Source organism: Grampus griseus, assembly GCF_964374135.1.
Source record: "Grampus griseus genome assembly, chromosome: 3".
Classification (NCBI taxonomy): domain Eukaryota; kingdom Metazoa; phylum Chordata; class Mammalia; order Artiodactyla; family Delphinidae; genus Grampus; species Grampus griseus.
Window position 1 is genome coordinate 123,849,381 of NC_139019.1, and position 22,526 is coordinate 123,871,906.

The 22,526-nt window shown below is 36.8% G+C and overlaps 1 protein-coding gene across 1 annotated transcript in view; it reads left to right on the plus strand.

Moving 5' to 3' along the window:
* SPINK5 (serine peptidase inhibitor Kazal type 5) overlaps positions 1-22,270 on the plus strand; it is a gene marked incomplete at its 5' end in the record, with an annotated part of 69,330 nt that extends 47,060 nt beyond the window's left edge. Inside the window, 8 exons of the mRNA XM_082650338.1 lie at positions 1,213-1,324; positions 2,787-2,914; positions 6,512-6,584; positions 7,485-7,612; positions 7,766-7,844; positions 14,131-14,261; positions 16,705-16,792; positions 22,169-22,270. Of these exons, the coding sequence (XP_082506464.1) occupies positions 1,213-1,324; positions 2,787-2,914; positions 6,512-6,584; positions 7,485-7,612; positions 7,766-7,844; positions 14,131-14,261; positions 16,705-16,792; positions 22,169-22,177 (748 nt within the window). The 3' untranslated portion in view covers positions 22,178-22,270. The remainder of the gene's footprint in view (positions 1-1,212; positions 1,325-2,786; positions 2,915-6,511; positions 6,585-7,484; positions 7,613-7,765; positions 7,845-14,130; positions 14,262-16,704; positions 16,793-22,168) is intronic.
* Positions 22,271-22,526: the final 256 nt, after the last annotated feature.

The window sequence follows — 22,526 nt, forward strand, 5'->3', positions numbered from 1 at the left end:
GCATTTTTGCAAAAAAAAACAGTCACACTTCTAGGAAACTAAAAATAGCTTTACACAAAGTTTGGAAGTACACCTAAAATATTTGTCATTAACAGTCATTTGCTGAACATGTACAATGTATAATGTGTATAACAGTTGGTTATACAAAGTTGAATGAAACAGTATTACCAAAAATCATATAGTTCAGTAAGGTTTAGACATGGGCATAAATTAATATAACACAAAGGAGGAATTGCTAAGTGAAAAATGATATATACAGTGTGTTATGGTAGTTTAGGAAAGGGAGCGTTAATAGAAAGTTTTATGGAAGAATAGAACTAGATCTGGTAATTTGGATCATATGTGAACAGTATGGGAAGGAATGAGAGGAAGAAGGAACAGTGTAGGTAAAATCTAAAATTAAAGAAACTGTACTATATGTACATAAAGAGAGCAAGTCATTTTAGTTTAGTTAGAGCTTACCCACTTCACCAACTGTGAATGCCAGATCATGGATTTTGAAGTCAATTCTATATACAGTGGCAAGCTGCTAAAATTTTTCAGCTAGGAGAGTAAGTGGCGTAAATGTGGTTCCTTTCGGAAGATTCATATGTCAGCAGTAAAAAGGAGAAAAGAGGAAGGGACTAAAATTCAGAATACCGCTGGCGGTAGTAGGGGATTACAATAATCCAGTGAGAGGTAACTAGAGCAAGGGAGCTAGAATAGAAGGTGAGTGGGTCAACATAGGAGACACTGTGAAAGTGAAACCAACGTCCTGTGGCAACAGCTATGCGAGCTGAAGGAGAGGGACCGGTTAGGGATGGCTCCAATGTTTTGTTCTTTGTGAAAGAGAATCCAGGAGGAAGAACACATTTGGCAGAGAAGATAATTATTTTGGGACCTTTTGAACATGAGGTATTTAAGAGAAATCCAGCTGGAGGTTCACATGAGCATTTACAAAATGCTAATTAATTGCTCACCTAGTCTTGCTTGAGGTTAAGTAAACGCTGGTTTTCTTCTACTGCAATTAGAGCTCTTCCAGGCAAAAGGATGTGACATAATTCATCTTTCTATTGATATTTTCAAAGAAGAGGGCCTGCAATGTAATAGGTGTTCAATAAATGCCGGTGAATTCCATACAAATCTAATCTGGTCATATGATGAGAAACTCACAGAAATGCATTCCACTCTCTGTAATCTATTATTCCCTACCTCCCACTTTCCAATTTCCAGCCAGAAAGAAGATGAAGCAAGAAAGAGAAAAGAAAAGGAGAGAAAAGAAAAGGAAAATCAGAGAAAAGCTGTACGGAGTGGTTGCAAACGTGGCAGAAGAGGGAAAGCTCAGGTGAGAGCAGCCTCTAATTTCCATAACCAGAGTGGGCTCAACTCAATGGCACTGGGACCCCGGCAGACCCTATGGTCAAAGGCTATGAATGTGTGTAGTGCTGAGTTGGAAAGCATCCTTGGAAGGACAGGGGATTTTCCCCTTAAGACTGTAGAGTAATATCTGAGCAATTTTTAGTTTCCCTAGGGCTCACTTTGACTTCTTTAAACTTGGAAATAATTAACATGAATACCAGACCCCAGTCTCTTGACTCCTCTTTATATCATCTAGCTTTCAGGCCAATAAATGATCCTAGGAGAGTAAGTGGTATAAATGTGGAGATGTTCCACATCAGCATCACATGCTCTTCATTTCCTTTCATTATTCTCTCTTTCCCTGAATGGAGCCACTTTTTGGAAGTATATTTTCTATTGTTCCTAGGCAGAATAATATGGTGAAAGAGCACAGGTTTTCGAGTCAGATAGTTTGAGGTATCATCCTACCCATGCCACTTGGACTTGCAAAGCACTGAATAAATCACTTCATCTCACTCAACTCTAGTTTTTCTTACTTAGCACTACTCTTATAGGGATACAATAAAATAATTTAGGCAAGTGTTTAGCACATTTCCTGAGACTTTTTTTTTAAGTGTCAGCATAACAGTGTTGCATGTAAGCTCACTCCTCGTGCATGTGAACACAACTGCCTGAGATCACAGCCACCTTATTTCTATTCTTATGACCTGGGGATGTCAAGACCATCTCTTTGCCTCCAGATCTGACACAGGCCCAATATCTGCCTTTGATAAATTTTGGCTTTTCTGTTTTTCCATATTTTCTCCTGTAGGAACCTGAGTTCTCACTCTCAAATGATAGACTTGTTAAGACCCTTTCTCTATCTTCATAATTTGCTCAAGCCTGTCTTCCTTGGCATTTTGCATGATTCTGTGCTTTCTCCCAGCACTTCTTTCTCCCTTCTATCTACATTAGAGGTCAGCAAATTTTTTTTTTTCTGTAAAAGGCCAGATAGCAAATATTTTAGGCATTACGGGTCACACGGTCTCTGTCGCAACTATTCAACTCTGTTGAATAGCCACTGTTGTGGGAAAGCAGCCATAAATAATATTTAAATGAATGAGGGTGCGCTTCAAGTTTTATATATGAAACTTCTTATGTAAGAACAGACAGCAGGACAGATTAGTCCTGTAGGCTATAGTCTGCTTACCCTTGATTTGTGCGATTAAATCCCAACCAGCTTTATCATTTCCCTTTGTAGAACCTTAAAAGCAACATTACCCATGACAACAGATGTCTTAGAATATGGATGATTCCAGCCCCTCCTCTTCTGTAGACAGCAATCCTAGATGTTACATGCCTTATAAGAGAACATAGACAAGAACTTCTTACTCAAATTATTTAACAAACTTAATAACAATACAACAGACCAAGTCATCCAAGAGGCCTGCTCTCTTCTTCCCTTTCAGGACCAATGTGCTGAGTATCGGAAACAAATGAAAAATGGACCACTCAGCTGTACTCGGGAGATTGATCCTGTACGCAATGAAAATGGCAAATCATACAACAATAAGTGTGCCATGTGTAAAGAGAAACTGTAAGTAATTCTCTCAACCTGCATGTTTAAAAGATAGCCACCTGTTCCTCCTGAATTAATGGTTATTTCTCATTTGCCTATAGCTCCTTTCGTGAACACTACCCTTTTTGTTAATTCTCAAATATTATCTCTTTCTCTTGCATCCCCTAAGGAACAGTGAGCCCTAGTAAGGGCAGCTAATCAGTGGCTGATTCCTACTCTATTTTCTATCATAATTCTGTGAACTGTGTCATCATGGTAGATAATTGCTCTTTAGAACACATCATGGCTAAATCCTAAGGATGGTTTGCAACGGTCATTGGAATAGTTAACCAACATAGTTTAAGAGGGTGGCTTCATGTCGTATGTATGGGACACATTTATTGCACAATCCAGGGTTTGTTCCTTCTATTTATTTTCTTTTGGTGAATGGTACTGATTGGAGTGGTTAATGATCCAGCTCAGCCACTCTTGATTTGTGTTACTGCAGCAAGTAACATAACCACTATTGGTCCCATCTGTATACTGAGGTAGTTTTCTAGGTAACCTTGATGGGTACTTATAGTTCTAAAATTTGATGCATATATCACAGTGTTATTAATTATGGTATTTAATTGATATGCATTTAATGAGCACTTAATGCTTCTCCACACACATTTTTTTTCTCCTTGAAAAAAAATCACAATCTTGTGATTGTGGTACTACAGGCCATGTGATAAAATCTAGTTATTCCAAGTGCTGCATTTTACAGATGAGAAAAACTGAATTTTTTTTCTTCAAGTACAAGGTCTCATGGGGGAGTGACTTCAGAGCTGAAACTAGAATCCAGTTCTTCTGAATACCAGCCTAGTATTTATTCCATGTCATAATATTCTTTAATAGAAGCAGGGTGGCAGAATGGGGCAGTGCTAGGGTATTAGCATCATATGGTTATTTCAGCTCCATGTTCTTGGACAGGTTATTTCACGTCCCTAGGCTTTAATCTGCTCATATTTATAGTGGGGGTGGGGCAGCCATAATCATAGTAGCCACATGATGTTTCTTTTGAAAGTTAAATGAGAAAAACTATGTAAAACTCTTAGCACAGTGCCTAGCACAAAGGAGGTGCACAAAAAATGTGAATGGTCACTATTAGCACTGTCATTAGTGTTCAGCAAATAACAGGTGTCGCCATTAATAGCAATAAAAGAATGACTATTATGATCTCTTATGCTACCCTATGTTGCCCCTTTGCACACCTCATACTTCGTAGGTATGATGTACATAATTGAGATAGCTCTTCACATATGACTATTTCTTTCTGCATCACATATTAATAGTGGGTAATTTTGTGAAGGAACAAATGATGACTCTCAGATGCAAACAATTATTAAGATAAAACTTTGCTGATACAATCCATGTCATCTATGTTATAAGATACTTAACTGGGGCTTCCCTGGTGGCGCAGTGGTTGAGAGTCCGCCTGCTGATGCAGGGGACATGGGTTCGTGCCCCGGTCCGGGAAGATCCCACATGCCGCGGAGTGGCTGGGCCCGTGAGCCATGGCCGCTGAGCCTGCGCGTCCGGAACCTGTGCTCCGCAACGGGAGAGGCCACAACAGTGAGAGGCCTGCATACCACAAAAAACAAAACAAAAAGATACTTACCTGGTACTCCAGGTAACAAAATATTTAACAACATAACAAAGTATTTAACAACATAAATCAAATAATTTTACAATCTTTGGAACCCATGCATCTGACAATAAATGGTTTTTGATGGCCTACTATATAATAGGCACTCTTCACGGACAGGTGCTCTTCAAGTGAACAAGACAAAATTCCTGCCATATGGAACTATAATATAGGAAAGACAGATTATAAACAAAGAAGTAAAAAGCTACATAACAAGACCAGGTGTTGATAAGTAAAGCAGAGTAAGGCAACAGAAAGGGATTGGAGGTGCTACTTTATGGTGTTTGGGGAAAGCCTGACAGTAAGGGAGACCTGAAAAAGGGAGTGAAATGAGCCAGCTGGCCATCTGAAGGAAGAAAGTTTCAGGCAGAGCAGGAGCCACTGCAAGTTTCTGTATATATATATGAAATTCACAAGCTCAGGAAAGAGAGAGGAGGTCATTGTGTCTCAAGATTACTGCGTGGAAAATTGCAGAAATTAATTTGGAAAGATCATGTAAGGCTTTTTTGGGCCAAGAGAAGGACATTGGATTTTATTCTATGTGTGATCAGAAGCCACTGGAGATTTTTGAGCAGAGCTGCAATTGTAGATTGAATTCCACCAGACTGAATCATTACAGGTGGTCTCTTTTTCCTAGTATTTGATTAAGATGTCATGACTTTATTATATTTGTTTGAATCCTCAGGATACATTTACTACCACTTCCCTATTTCTTATATATGAAAAGGGAGCTCCGTAAAATACACACACACACACACATATTCATGTTATATACATTCATACACGTTTCTTTTAAGCATAAAGCCAAAAGAAACTTTTTTTTTTACATCTTTATTGGAGTATAATTGCTTTACAATGGTGTGTTAGTTTCTGCTTTATAACAAAGTGAATCAGTTATACATATACATATGTTCCCATGTCTCTTCCCTCTTGCATCTCCCTCCTTCCCACCCTCCCTATCCCACCCCTCTAGGTGGTCACAAAGCACCGAGCTGATCTCCCTGTGCTATGCGGCTGCTTCCCACTAGCTATCTATTTTACGTTTGGTACACAGACCTACTAGAGAATGGACTTGAGGATACGGGGAGGGGGAAGGGTAAGCTGTGACAAAGTGAGAGAGTGGCATGGACATATATACACTACCAAATGAAACTTTGAAGGAGAAATACGTGTACTAGAGTTCTGCAGTATTTGGATCTTGGGTCAACTGCATCAGAATCACCTGGCTTGCTTGTTAAAAATCAGGTTACTGAATCCCAATGTAGATCTTGTCAGTAAAATTGTTGGGATTGACGGTGAATCTGATTTTAAAAATCTCGTAGCTGATTCTTAATGTACATGAAAACTTAGGAACCACTGGCATAAATATTTTATCAGAAAGGTGAAAGCTTAAAAAAAAAAACCATGATCCTAAGGTACTTCCTATATCACTTGTCTTCTTTCTATCTTGGGCTCCAATGATATTATAATGAATTGAAATAGTACTATAATAGATTGACCTACAAATTGAGGAATAAGAATGGTGAATTGGTAAAGAATTAAAACCACAGCTTATGATAAAAAGGTGAAAGAACTGAGGAAGGCGGACTTGGAGACCTGAAACTTGCCTTTAGATATCTAAAGGATTAATATCAGGAAGAGGTAATGGATTCAGCAGGCTTGTTCTGTGTTTTCCTGAGAATGTGAAGTAAAACTAAAGGATGAAAGCTATAGGGAGATGAATTTGGATACAAATAAAGGAGACTCTGAGATTAATTTGACTTGATCTGCCTAGAATATCTACCCTGTAATGAGGGAGCTTCTTAATAACCAAAGTCACTGTCCATCTGTGAGAGGTGCAGAGAGGTTCTCTGTGAAGGAGGTGGTTTAGTATACATAAACTCTAAGGCCCCTTCCAAATCTGAGTATGTGTCTGCAAGATGACTACTGACTCTTTTCTTTTCCAGGCAAAAAGAAGCAGAGGAAAACAAAAAGAATTCTCGGAACAGATCAAATGGGAATGAATCAGCATTAGGAAAGGTGAATCATTAACTAGGTTTTGGCAAGAATGGTCTTTCTGTAAGTCATTACTTAACTATCAAAAATGTGGAAAGAGGTTGTCAATGTTACCAGTCAGGATATTGCCCTTAGAACATCAGAAGTCATCATTAATGGGAATATCTATCCCTGATAACTTTTTCAGTGTAGAAATTTAACACCAGATGGAAATCTTTCGGTCTAACACTTTATAAAACAGTTTTATAAATAGTAGTTTAAGTATCTCAATAGCCTGGTCAACTAAGTTTTTTTTCAACCTCATTTTATAGATGGGGAAAATGAGGTTCGGCTGCTGTAACAGATTACTACCAACAGTGGTAAAGCAACCCAAATTCATCATCATACATTTCTGGAGTTCAGAAGTCCTAAATGGGTCTCACTGTGTTACAGCCGAGGTGTCAGTAGGGCTGCTTTCCTTTTTTGAGGTTCTGGGGAAGATCTATTTCTTTGCCTTTTTAAAAAATTTCTAGAAGTGCCTGCATTCCTTGGCTTGTGGCCATCTTTAAAATCAGCAGAGGCCAGCTGATTTTTTTTTTTAAGCTGCATCATTCTGACACTGATTTTCCTGCCTTCCTATTTCACTCATAGGAATCTTTGTGATTACCCTGGGCCCACCCAGATAATCCAGGATAATCTCTCCATTCTAAGGTCACCTGGTTAGCAACCTGAATTCCATCTTCAACTTTAATTCCTGCTTGCCATGTGAGGCTACATATTTTCAGGTTCCAGGAATTATAACTTGGACACCTTTGTGGTCCGTTATAGAGCCTCCCACAGCAAGGTTAAGTGGCTGCCCAACTCCTGAGTCAAAATCTTCCAATTTTCAAGCTCAAATACTATGTGAAAATAGCCATTTCCAATGTAATCCTTCCTTCTTTTCAGGATGTATGTGATCAGTTTAGAAGTCAAATGGAAAATGGACAACTTACTTGCACCCAAGAAAGTGACCCTGTCCAGGGTCCAGATGGCAGGACACATGGCAACATATGTGCTATGTGTAAGGAAAAACTGTGAGTTATTTTTCAAAAATGGGCCTTTAGTTGTGAGTCTTAAAGGAAAGAATCATTTCTCATCAGCTTGAGAAAATGACAATTATTTTTAAAGCACACCTGAGGTGTTTGTTCACTTTAGTTGAAGCGTTTCTTCTCATGTTTTTCTTCAAGGGGAAGGGAAGCAGCCAAAAGAAAAACGAAAGAGCAGGACTACATGACAAACACAGTTGAAAAGAACAATGGAAAAGAGGTAATATATGTTAGATGTGCTTATACTTAAATTTGGATGATTGGTTGCAAGATTGATTCATTCAACAAATACTTATGGAATGCCTACTCTGTCCCAGTCGTTGTGGATATAATGATAAACAAGAAAGACACGGCCAGAACTTCAAAGCAACAGCATGGAATTCAATGCCCTAAGAGCAACTCTGATGCAATTACCACACATTTGCAGGAACAGTGGTAATTGTAAAATTATTGTTATTATCAAGTGGATTTTTTTTCTGAAGTTTTAAAACAATTAAGCAAATAGATGCCAAAATTACACACAAGAAAAAGAAGTATCAAAAGCTTGGAGCTCCAGATGATAAATTCTTGACTTGGCATTCTAGTGCCATCTTGTATTCAATTGGGGGTTTTAAAAATAAGGTTCAATGCTTTATGATAGCAGCACATAGAATATGACAACAGCACAATCTCTTCTAATCCATCTATGGACTTCAATTAGAAAAGTGAAATAGTGAAATTTCCCCAGGAAAGTTTTCCCATTAATGAGGCAACTTTTCATTAGTTCTATACTGACTACACAAAATGAAACATTAATAGTAATGTTCATTTTTGAAAAGCATGTTGGGAATTATGCATTTTGGTAGATGAATAGCTTTGAGAAAAGACTATTGTACAACTTCCAATGATCTCTACTGGATATCTATTCTATTTCTAATATTGATCACTTTTTTTCAAGTTTTAAAATATCTATTTTAGCAATTTCAAACAAGAAGAAATACTCTTTCAGCAGACCAGAAAGGCTCTTCACCCAACTTCCTCCCACTCCCCGTCCAAACCAAGTCCTTTTCCCAACAGCCTGGAATGCGATGCTGAACTTACTTATACTGATTATATACGTATGTAAATATAAATATGTAATTTTATACTTATTATATTTACATTGAGCCTAATGGGATTGCTTTTTTAGAGCTTTGCCAAGGTCAGGAGTAGAAAGAAGTAAAGAAGATATGAGAGCATGAAGTATATTCATTCACAAAGTGCAATCTTGAATTGGGTCCTAGAAGGGAGACTTTAGCACCTAATCTGATGACCCAAAAAAAGAAGAAAGAAAGGTATCAAACATGAATTTTATCTAATTATTTTCCCAAATCAAGTAGAATAATAGATGAGTTACACTAGTGAAATACATAGTAATTACATATTTCTAGTAAATTAGGCACTATACTAGGGATCCCTAAGCATGGAGAAGAGCTGTTCACAAAATCTGCTATTTTCCCCCCAGCTTTATTAAGCTATAGTTGACATAAAACATTATGTAAATTTGTGTACAACACATTGATTTGATAGACTTAAAGAATGTAAAATGATTACCATTATAGTGTTAGCTAACACCTCCATCACCTCACATAATTACCATTCCTTTTTTGTGGTGAGAATATTTAAGATCTACTCACCAACTTTGAGTATATAACACAGTATTATTAGCTATAATCACCATACCATATATTAGAGCCCCAGAACTTATCTTTTAACTAAAAGCTTGTACCCTTTGACCAATGTCTCCCATTTTCTCCAGTACCATCCCCTGGTTAACGACCCTTCTATTCTCTGTTTCTATGAGTTCAGCTTTTTTAGATTCCACATATAAGTGATGTCATACAGTATTTGACTTTCTTTGTCTGACTTATTTAACTTAGCACAGTGCCCTCAGGATTCATCCAAGTTGTCACTAATGGAAGGATTTCCTTTTCTCATGACTGAATAATAGTCCATTGTCTGTGTGTGTGTGTGTGTGTGTGTGTCTCTTGGCTCTTGTGAATAATAAAATCTGTTTTTTTTTCAGATTTTTATTGGAGTATAGTTGATTTACAATGTTGTATTAGTTTCAGGTATGCGGCAAAGTGAACGAGTTATACATATATCCACTCTTTGTTTTTAGATTCTTTTCCCATATAGGCCATTACAGAGTAGTGAGTAGAGTTCCCTGTGCTATACAGCAGGTTCTTATTAGTTATCTATTTTATATATAGTAGTGTGTATATGTCAATCCCAATCTCCCAATTTATCCCTCCCAAAATGTGTTATTTAAAAAAAAACATTTTACTGAAGTATAATAGTCATATAGAAAAAGTGTATATATCATAAGTGTACAGCTATTACTAAGTGATCATATCTGTGATATTAACACCAGATCAAGAAATAAGATATCACCAGCAGACCAGAAACCCGATCATGCTTCCTCCTGAATAACCTGGTTTTGAGCTGAGCTTTCTCTTGGGGAAGAAAACAACATTCATTATTCATTTTGTCATTTATTTAGCTATCATTTATGCATTCTACAAATAATTATTAAGCACCTACTATTTTCCAAGCATTACTGTGCATATGAGAACAATAGCCATAAACAAAACAGATACAACTCTCTACACTTATGGAGTTTATACTGGAAGAACACAGATCATAGATGATGCGAATAAATAAAATGTAATAGCAAGGGGGAAATAAAGTAGAAAAATGCTATAGTAAATGCTGGGATACAATTTTAAGTAGCTTGTACAGGAAAGAGCTCTCTGAGAAGGTGACATTTGCACCTCCTAAAGGGATCAATTCCATACATGTAAGTGAGGGGAGAACATTCCAAGAAGAGGAACAGCAAAGCCTTGAGGCAGGGATCACAGTACAGCAAGGAGCCCAGTACAGTTGACAGAGTGACCACAGAGACAGTTATAAAGGAGGCAATCATTAAAGTAACAGGAGGCCATCTTATGTAGGATTTTGTAGATCATTTTAAAGGCGTTAGCGATTATTCTGAATGAAGGTTTTGAAAAGAGCAGTGACGTGATGTGATTTATGTTTTGAAAGAATGCCTCTGCCTGCTGAATTGAAAATACACTGCAGAAGGACAAGAGAAAAAGCTAGACAGCTAGTTAGCCACAGCAGTAATCCACAGAGGCTGGTTTATACTATGGTGGTAGTGGTGGAGGTCATGAGAAGTGGATGAATCCTAGGTCTGTTTTGGAGGTGGAGAATTTGTTCAGAGTTGATGTGCTATGTAAGAAAAGAGAAGCATAATTCTGTCTTTGTTGCTTCTTTATAATCCTTTATTTTAGTAGTTCAATCTTGGGGCAGCAGATACCTGAAAAATACTAAGGATATACCTGGTTCAGTGCTACCTTTACCAGTGATTCTTAGAAGGGGCTTGTCTAAACTCTCCCTGAATTATCTCTATTGATAAGGAACTCACCAGAGTCTAAAACAGTCCCTTTAGATGTTTGAATTATTTAACAAAACAAATTAGAAAATACTTCTTTATGCCTCTGAAATAATTATCAACAGACTACTATTACATTTTCTATTTCTTCTCAGAAAGTGGTTTTCAAGGAATTTGTTAATTCCATCTAAGTGGTCAAATTTATTGGCACACAGTTATTAATAACATTTCCACATTATCCTTTTAATATCTATATTTATATAGTGTACCACTTTTTATTTTTAATATTGCTAATGTGTGTTTCTTGCATTTTGTCAATTTTGTAAATAGTTTATCGATTTATTAATCTTTTCACACAACCAATGTTTGGCTTTGTTCTGTTTTCTATTTCATAAATTTCTTTTCTTTATTATTTGTTTTCTTCTATTTCCTCTGAGCTTAATTTGCTTATTATTTGCTAGTTTCTTGAAATGGAGGTTTATTGATTTTAAAACTTTTTATGTATTTACTTACTTAAAACTCTCCTTCAAATCACTGAGTTAGCTACTGAGTTTTGATATTTTGTATTTTCATTATCATTCAGTTCAAAACACTTCTACATTCCATTATGATTAGAGTCATGAGTTCTTTAGAAGTGTGTTGCTTAATTTCTAAATACTGAGGAATTTTATAGCTATCGTATTTATTACTATAATTATTCCACTGTGATCCTAAAACTTACATTTTATGACTTCAATTTTGAAATTTATCAACACTGGCTTAATGACCCAGAATATGGTCTATTTTGGCAACAACTTCATGTCCACTTGAAAGGAATGTATAGTCTGCAGCTGTCAGATACAGAGGTCTATAAATGTCATTTAGGTCAAGCTGGTTAATTTTGTTTTTCAAATATTATACATTAATATTTTTTGTCTGGGGTATCAGTTATAAAAAGAAGTATGTTAATATTTCCATTTATGTTTGCAAATTTGCCTATTTCTCCCTCAGTCAGTCAATTTTTGCCTCAGATATTTTGAAACTATAGGTACATAAATGTTTGGGATTGTTAATTACTGAACTTATTATTTTATAATTAGAAATTCTCTTCTTTATCTCTGCTATTACTTCTTGTCCTAAATTCTACTTTGTGGGATATTAATATAGATATACCACCTTTTGTATGATGAGTGTTTGCATGTATATATTTTCCATCCTTTTACTTTTAACCTACTGGTTGAAATATAAAGATATAGTTAAAGAATCATTAGAGAAATGCAAATCAAAACTACAATGAGGTATCACCTCACACCGATCAGAATGGCCATCATCAAAATATCTACAAATAATAAATGCTGGAGAGGGTGTGGAGAAAAGGGAACCCTCTTGCACTGTTGGTGGGAATGTAAATTGATACAGCCACTATGGAGAACAGTATGGAGGTTCCTTAAAAAACTAAAAATAGCACTACCATATGACCCAGCAATCCCACTACTGGGCATATACCCCGAGAAAACCATAATTCAAAAAGAGTCATGTACCACTATGTTCATTGCAGCTCTATTTACAATAGCCAGGACATGGAGCAACCTAAGTGCCCATTGACAGATGAATGCATAAAGATGTGGCACATATATACATTGGAATATTACTCAGCCATAAAAAGAAATGAAATTGAGTTATTTGTAGTGAGGTGGATGGACCTAGAGTCTGTCATACAGAGTGAAGTAAGTCAGAAAGGGAAAAGCAAATACTGTATGCTAACACATATACACATATATATGGAATGTAAAAAAAAAAGGTTCTGAAGAACCTAGGGGAGGGACAGGAATAAAGACGCAGACGTAGAGAATGGACTTGAGGACACGGGGAGGGGGAAGGGTAAGCTGGGACGAAGTGAGAGTGTGGCATGGACATATATACACTACCAAATGTAAAATAGATAGCTAGTGGGAAGCAGCCACATAGCACAGGGAGATCAGCTCGGTGCTTTGCAACCACCTAGAGGGGTGAGATAGGGAGGGTGGGAGGGAGATGCAGAGGGAGGAGAAATGGAGATATACATATAAGTATAGCTGATTCACTTTGTTATATAGCAGAAACTAACACACCATTGTAAAGCAATTATACTCCAATAAAGATGTTAAAAATAGTTATTATTAAAAAAAGATATAAAGTATACTTCTTGTAAATATTATAAGTTGAGTCATTTTGTTTCTCCAGTCTGATAATGTCTGTTCTTTAACTGAAGTACTTGGTCCTATTAATATTTAATGTAATTATTGACACCACTGAATTTTAGTCTTTCATAATCCTATTTTTAAAATTTCTCTGTGTTTTTTTCCCTTTGGTCCTACTTTAAGATTAATAAAGTTGTTGTTATTATTATTATCATCATCATCATTATTAAACTCACACTTCCAAAAGACTAGCAACAACAAATAATCTTCCTTCTTCTACATGAAAAATCTATGTATTTTTCACCTTGGGAAACATACTGACAACTAACATATACTGAGCACTTAGTGTGTGCCAAACACTGTATTATGTATGCATATAAATGCATTATCTGATTTGATTCCCTAAAACAAATGAGGCAAGAGCTATAATTATTTATGTTTTTCAGATGAGAAACTAAGGCTCAGAGAAGTCAGATAAATCACTTCTCTAATTAGTGGCAGAGCTGGGACTCAAAAACCCATATGGTTACCCAGCATTTACCTCTGAGTCTCTCCTTTCTAGATTGTATATAACCAGTGTCTTCATTTAAGAAAAAAAAAAGGGATATTATTTCTTGCATGGTAGTTTTTGTCCTATGGGCATACCTCAGTTTATCTGTGCCCAGTATCATGTAGGATTTCTGTTTTCTTATTGCTTTGTTTTTCCTTGTATCTTGGTTTAGCTACTTAACTTCCCTAGTAAAAAGAAGCCAAATCTAGGAGGTTAAATCTACCTAACAGTGGTGTGAAACGAATATGTGAGTTTGTATAACCTATGTTACAGTTCCTTTACTAACCATTTATTCATACATGATTGAGGAAATCAAGAGGTTTTCCCCAAGCTCATATCTCTTGAGTGCCATTGAGCAAATGTACTTTATGTTTTGCTTGTTCAGAACTCTGAGATGTGCAAACACTACCGAGTATTACCCAGGATGGGTTACCTTTGTCCAGTGGATTTACAGCCTGTCTGTGGTGATGATGGCCAGACATACGGCAATCCTTGCAGGCTCTGTCATGAAAATCTGTAAGTATACAAGTCCAATGAGTCCATCTTCCAGTGTAGAGGCTCTTGATGACAGTGCTGACCCACAGCAGTGTACTGATATGAATGTGAGGTGTGTTGCAAACAATTTACTAATCGTAGCAGTTAAAATTCAAATGTTGTGAATGATCTTATTCATGCATAAAATAGAGAGGATTTAAGGTTATCCCTTTAATAAAACTGTTCATATAGTTTACTGAGTGGAAGAGAAAGGAAAAAGTGGTGGGGTTACAATAATTAGAGAAAATCTAAGCCCATGTGCACTCATGGGAGCGTGAACATCATCTACCCTTCGTGTAAAGAGAAAAAAGTTGAAAATCATTGCGATACAGAGTCAGCCCAGCCTCTAATCTCTAATGGCCTTATGACTACCTGATAGTCACAGATTTCCCATCCTCTCCAAGTCTTCTTGGAGCAGGAAGTGCTATCGTGCAGAAGAAAGCACACTGGAGCAACCGGCAGACCTATTCTCAATTTATCACAATCTATCTGCAGGCATATTATCTCATCCTGAGATTCACTTTCTTCCCTGGAAAACTTGAGATAGTTCTCTGGGCCAGCTGACTTCACAGGATTATTGAGAAGAATAGCGATTTTTATTTTAGTTAAATACAAGGAATTTGTTTTAATACTTTAATTATTGGTTGTAGATTTGTTGTTGCTTTTCTGCTCGAATGCTATTTACTCTCACCTCCATTCACATTCTTCACCTGTTCCCAGCCTTCATTTGACCAGCTTTAAATAAGGGCATGGTGGCAAATCTTGACTTTTCTACCCCACCCCACCTCAGACTTACATTGCAGTCCATATATGTTCATTCTCTCCTTCTTAGAACACTGTAAGCAAGGCCCAGAATTTGAGGATGGGACTGATATCCTGCTTTTCAATCCCAGGAAAATATCTGAATTTACATTTATTTCCTTTTAAATCAACTCACTCACAAAAGCAAGAGCCATTCTGCAGTTCATATACATAGACTAAAATCTGAATATGAGTGCTTTATGTGTTATATCTGTAAGTCAGTCACTTTCATATTCACAGTTTCACTGAATCCTCACTGCTCACTACAGAGTGGTATCATCTTCATTGCACAGATGGTTAATCTGAGGCTCAGAGTCCAGGTAATTTGTTTAAAATGACAAAGCTAGGAAGTAGATCAGACTGGATTTTAATCTTGTTGATTTGGGTCTAAACACAGTTTTCTTTTCTCTCCACTACACTACTGTTATATCCAAGGCAGTAGTTCCTTAAACATTTGGGGAGCAAAGATTCCTTTGATAATATAGAGAAAGTTACCTCTTTCCACAAAGGAAAAGAAAATGCTGAAACATTAAAAATCTGTATGCATAATATCTGTGGGCACATAAATCTCTTGAGATCTATCCATGGATCTTACAGAGTTTTAATAATTAAGGAATCTTAATTCTTAAATGTCTTAAATGTTTAAGGAATGAGTACAACCATTCATGAATCTGTTGCTATATATGTCTTATTTTCACCCCAGAAATCCTTCAACTTCTCTTTATTGTAAATGTCAGGCCCTAAGTTATCCATCCAGTGCTCTACAAGCATTCCATTCACTGTATAAACCCACAGTAAGTTTACTCAAGGGAGCTTCAGAAATTACAGAAATGCCCATAATAAAAATATTGATAAAGGCTTGTTTAGCTAAAGAACTGTGAGTATACATTAGGAAGAGAAGATTCAGGCTAACCCAGGCAAGATGGAACATTATTGGTTTCCATGGTCTTAGAGGAAGTTATAGGGAAGCAGTTTCAACTTGCACAATGTTCAAAGACAAAATGAACTGTCTTGATAGACAGTGAGTTTCCTATCACCAGAGCAAACAAGTAGATGTTTGCTATATAATATTTCTTACGAGAAAGGCATTAAAATTCATCTTTTAAGATTCTTTCCAACTATTGATATAAAATTCATACTCTATGATCATATATTGTTATATTTTATAACATACATATAGAATTTATATATATTTATATAAAGTACATTTTACAAAATATATTCTATTTTATAATCTCCAAGTCACATTATAGGTATCCAATAAAGTCAAACTTTTCTCTGGGATCCGGTTTTCCCATCTATAAAATAATGGCTTTTGCTCTAGATGATCTCCAAGTTTATTTCTGACATTCAACAATTCCATGACTGTATAGTGTACAGGAGAATGAAATGTGATGAAATAGATCCAGGCCTGGAGCACAAATCTGGGGCTCAATCAGGAGAGAGAGAATAAACCTGAATGATGCCTACTGGAAAATAGTTGAATGCAGATCCCGGCCCCTACCCCTAATTTCAGTTCTGGTTTGATGCCCAAATGTCATATTGATCCTTGGTTGTGTTTTGTCTTTTTTTTTCATTATAACTTTGACTTTTCCCATCTTTGAAACTTCCTCTTCTGTTTTAGAATACGCCAAACTAATATACGCATACGCAGTGAAGGAAGGTGTGAGGAGAGCAACCCAGAAACAACACCTCTCAGCATGCCAGCATCTGTAAGTACACCGGTGTTCATGATTACAGTGTCAGAACCAGGTGGTTCTGCTTCTGTTCTCTTGAACTGAGTGATGGACAGTTCTCTGGCCAGGGAAATGATACTAGGTTAGATAACCCCAGAATTGGTCAAATCTTCGTTGTGAAGATAAGTGATTACTGAAATATGTGGAAATAAAAATATAGTAGTTAACATTTTTAAATGTTTACAGTTTACTGGGATCAATGACAGACTATGAGGAATGTACATAATGTAACACTTCTGCAGAGTTGATTTTATTTTCTGTGATCTGCAATACAAAGATGAGACAGAGACCAAGCGAGGTCAGATACTGAAAGAAGTGGACTTAAACCTTATATCCTCGTATCAATACTTTGCATTAAGCTGTTTACCAACATGAAAAGTTGCCTTTTTCATTTAAATCCCTACAAGGATGTTATGACACACATTATAGTACTTTCACCTTATCTGAGGTTTTGCTTTCCATGGTTGTAGTTACCCAAGGTCCAAAAATACTAAATGGAAAATTCCAAAAATAAACAACTCACAAGTTTTAAATTATGTGCTGTTCTGAGTAGCATGATGAGATCCTGTACCGTCCTGCTCCATCTCACCTTTTTCCAGCATAGCCCACCTCTTAGTCACTTACTAGCCATCTAGGTTATCAGATCAACGGTCATGACATCACAGTCTTTTGTTCAAATAACCCTTATTTGAAGGAATAATGCCCCCAGAGTGCAAGAGTAGTGACACTGGCAATTTGTATATGCCAAAGAAAAGCCCAAAAGTTCTTCTTCTATGTGCAAAGTAAAAGTTCTCACCTTAATAAGGGGGAAAAAAAATATTGTGTGCTGAGGTGCTCAGACCTTTGGTAAGAATGAATCTTCTATCCACGAAATTGTGAAGAAGGAAAAAGAAATTTGTTAGTTTTGCTGCTCCACCTCAAAGTGCACAAGTTACAGCCACATTGTGTGATAAGTGCTTAGTTAAGATGGAAAAGGCATTAGATTTGTGGGTGGAAGACATGAATAGAAAATGTGTTCTGACTGGTGGCAAGGTGCTGGGCCAGAAAGCATCAAGCCTCTACCAAGACTTCAGCAAGGGATGCCGTGAAATCAGTGACACCAAGCCATTTACTACAAGTAAAGTATGGTTACAGAGATTCAGGAATAGATTTGGACTGAAAAATATAAAAATTACTGGAGTGGCTGCGTCTGCCAGTGAAGAAGCTGTGCCACATTTCTGACAGTTGAAAAGGTTGATTAAAGAGAAAGGATGTCATACAAAACAAGTCTTCAATTACAATGAGGCTCCTCTGAAAGAAGATACCCAACAGAACCTGCATTCATAAAAGTGCAAAGGAGGCACCAAGGCATAAAACATGGAAAGCCAGATTAACTCTGGTACATACCACAGGGCATATGATTAAGCCAGGCATAGTATACAGAGTGAAGAACCCACTTGCTCTCAAAAACAAAAATTATCTGCCTGTGTTCTGATACCATAATCAGAAAGCATGGGTGACAGCCATCTTGTTTATGGAATGATACCACCAATGCTTCAACCCAGAAGTGAAAAAATACTTGGAAGAGGAAGGCTTGGAATTTAAAGTCCTCCTAATAACAGACAATGCACCTGACCATCCTGAATCTATTTGCTATGAAAATGAAAATTTCAAGGTTGTATTTTTGCTTCTATATATAACCTCATGACTTCAGCCCCTTGACCAGGGCATCATTCAATTTGTCAAGGTCACATACACCCGCCTGGTATTTGATTACATTTGATCAGCAATTGATGCAGACCCTAATCTGGACAAAATGCACTGCTGGAAACCATTCACTATTGCTGACACAATAACATTCCTCGAAGCTGCAATGGATAAATTAGACCTAGAAACTGTAAATGCCTGCTGGAAAAATGTATGAAATCATGAATGATTTTAAAGGCTTCCTGGGGATCAATGGAGAAGTTAGGAAAATCATTCACAGGGCAAGACAAGTTGACGGAGAAGGATATTCTGACATGCTCGATGAAGTGGAAGAACATATTGAAGGCCACTGAGAAGTGTTAAAGACTGAGGAATTGGAAGAACTTACTGAGTCATCTACAGAGGGAGAGGAAGATGAAGAAATTGAAGCAGAACCAGCAATGTGAACATTACCAAAATTTGCCAAAGTGTTTCAAATTGCACAGATATTAAAGGAAAAAATTATGGAATACGATCCTTGGATGGAACACAGCATTAAAGTCACCCGTATGATCACCAAAGGATTACAACCTTTGCAGCAACACTTTGATGAGTTAGAAAAAAAGAGTGACACCTTCCGATTACAATGTCCTTCCAAAAGTTTTTGGCAAAAAAACCCTTAAGCTATCAAAGATTCCCAACCATTGACATTATCTGCTCCTGTCATCCAGACATCAACATCGTCATAGTTTGATGGATTACCTGAAGCAGATGATCCTCCTTGTGACCTATTCAGAAGGTCAATGGTAGCCTAATGCTATGTCACAGTACCTATGTCATTCACCTCAATCTCATCACACAGGCACTGTATTATCTCATATCACCACAAGAAGGGGTGAGTACAGTGCAATAAGATATTTGAGAGAGAGAGAGAGAGAGAGAGAGAGGACCACATTCACATAACTTTATAATTGTTTATTTTATTATTGTTGTTGTTAATCTCTAACTGTGCCTAATTTATAAATTAAACTTTATCAGAGGTATGTATGTATAGGAAAAAAGCATAGTATATATGGGGTTGGGTGCTATCTGTGGTTTCAGGCATCCACTGGGGATCTTGGAACATATATCCCGAGGGTAAGGAAGACCAATGTGTTGAGTTTAACATTCTCCCTGGTGATGGCATTTGAGGAATCTCTTCCTCAGGCAAGATGATATGTGACCTGGGGAAAAAACTAGGAATTTTCAAATAAGAGAAAACTTTTTGTCACCAGATAAATATGGGTTCAGAGTTTTTGATGTTTTTCATATGTGAGACCTTTGGCAAATCACATAAATACGTAAACCAAAGCTCTCACTGAGTTATTGAAAATATTTAATAAATACTTTTAAGCATTTGGCCCAGTGTTTAAAAAGCAATGGCATTTATTATTATTATCAGGCCTAGGAGCCTAAAGTATGAATGTAGAGAAACAGACCCTGGCACAATGCTTATTTCTTTTAAATAATTTTAATAAATTTATATTTGGTATTAAAATATACTTATCTTTAATAAAACAATATTTTAGTAAGATTTGATAGCTAGTTATTATTATTCACAACTGTTTTTACTCTATTCCACTGGCACAGAAAGCTTTGGCAATAATGGAATTAAAAACAGTTCTGCCAGACGTGAGGATCTTAAGCAATACTAGATGAGACCATATTCAGAAGAACTCAGCGAGCCTTGATATGGGAAAGTGGAAAAACAAGAGCTATAAGCTAGGTGTTTCTGGTTTCACACTGGCAGCTGGAACGCAGGGTAGGAGGCAGGGTACTGGAATGAAGTCAGGAGACCTTCACTGTTTTCTCATGTGGGTTAAAAAAGTCATATATCTACTCTGGGCATTACACATATATAAAGAGAGGTTTTAAACTTTTGCTCTAGTCCCTATGTTGTGTTGGCTATCTTCTTAATCTTATTAGATATAAACTGTTAGTGGTCTGCTTCTCATTTTATTGCCAGAATATCCTGTCTCCCCATCTTAAAAACATACCTGGTCACGTACATCTCAAACAGGGAGGTAAAAATAATCTTTATGCAAGTCTTATAGACCACACCTTAGACTATGCCTTGCTGTAATCTCATGTAGACAACATGATGCAAACTACTTTATGAGGAATCTGCCATAGAATAATACTAATAAGATGTATTTATTCAAATAATGAAGCATCTTGCCAGAGCTAAGAACAAAAGGTTTTGCAACTTCCTTCCTTTCATTTTGGGGTGTTTTTTTTCTCGCTAGAGTTATATAACAGGCATTATTAATGACAGGAATTATTTATGGTTTTATCTGATGGAACAAATCATTAGAGCAAGAGGTGTCCTGGGCATGGGTTCAATTCCTGCTGTATGATTCAATTATGTGATATTGGATACCCCAAGGTGATATGGGTGGGTCATGGCTCAGGACTGCTCTGAAAACCATTATGGGTGTAAATCCTGGAGGCTGGAAACTATTGCCTAAACCTTGTTCCTCTGTAGAAGATTCTCTAAGAGAGTCTGGAATCCCAAGAATGAATAAAAGGCCTGGCAGTCACAACTTTCCTGGAAAAATAGACTGAAAATCCTACTTTTACTTCCTATTCTACGAGGTACTTTTCATTATCCAGTAACTACTAAGATTAATTTAATATAGAGCTTTATCTGCTCTTTCCTTCTGCGTCCTCACAGTAAATCTGTATTTAGGGCAGGGATCATTATCTTTCCCACTTTACAGAAAATCAGCCTGGGAGAAATCCTGCAATTTACCAAAGTTAATCAGTATTTGTTCGGGGTCCACTGTAGCCCTGACTTCATTTCTTGTGCTCTGCCACCATCCTTTAGTTGTCAGGAGATTCTGAAAACCAAGGGCTCTAGAAAAGGCATTACCTCAATTAAATAAAGATTAGCTACACTGGAAGGAAATTCCTATGTTAAGAAAAATACCAGTACTATTTTCTGAGATGAATAAATGACTATTCTCAATTCCATGACAAAGATTTTCCAGGATTCAACAAGACCATAGCTTGCCAACTCAAATCAAAGGAAGCCTGATGGGGTTAATGTGAGAACTAAAGTGGAGGTTTGAGTTTGGAATAATAATGCTGCTAGTGTTCCAGGTAGTACCAGCAGACAAGATGCAGTTACCTTTTTTAAAAATTTAAACGTTGATTTAATGTTTTAAATGTTGATTTCAAGAATATACAACTACATGGATGAGTCAGGCAGGAAGACAGCTGATTAAAATCTCATGGCCTAAAACAAACTATAATAGTAAAGCATTAACTGTTAGAGGAATTAGACTTAAGTCCTGACCAAATGTGACATCTTGGCAAGTCAGTGAACTTCTCTGAAGTTTAATTTATTCCTTTGTGAAAAGAGGTGAATGACACCTTCCTTTTTTCATTACCATGACGGTCTCATGTAATCAAGAGCAGAGTTCATTTTTGTATCCACCTCAACAGGTAGTATATACTAGATACTCAATAAATACTCACTGAATCAACGGAATAAAATGTGAAAGTGATTTGAAATTGTGCATTCTTAGCAGAATGCAGGAATCTATGGATTTCTTTGACTATGTTATTACCATCATAAATGTATAGCCTGCATTTCTACAATGTCTTTGAGTTTCTAACATCTAACCTACCCATCTTCTCTTGTAGGTCAAATGATGAAAGAGTTGGTGAAAGCCATGAGGGAAAATGTGTATTCCAATTCTGAATTGCCTACCTTCACCATCTGTATATACAAAGAATTCTTCAGAGCTCGTCTTATTTACTATAGAAAAAAATACAGAACTGTTGGGGGAATGGACTCACTGACTTTCAGTTTTTTCCATCTCTTTCGTCCTAGATTCTGTGATCTGAGGGCACAGAGACATCTTCACCCAGTCTGTGCTGTAGAAACCTCCTGATCACAATGCTGTCTGTCCAACTGCTTGTTCAATAAAAGTAAACCCCGCAGAACGCCATTTCTGGGATTTCTTTGTCACTGCCTGGAAAATAGGAACTTGTTTTTGCA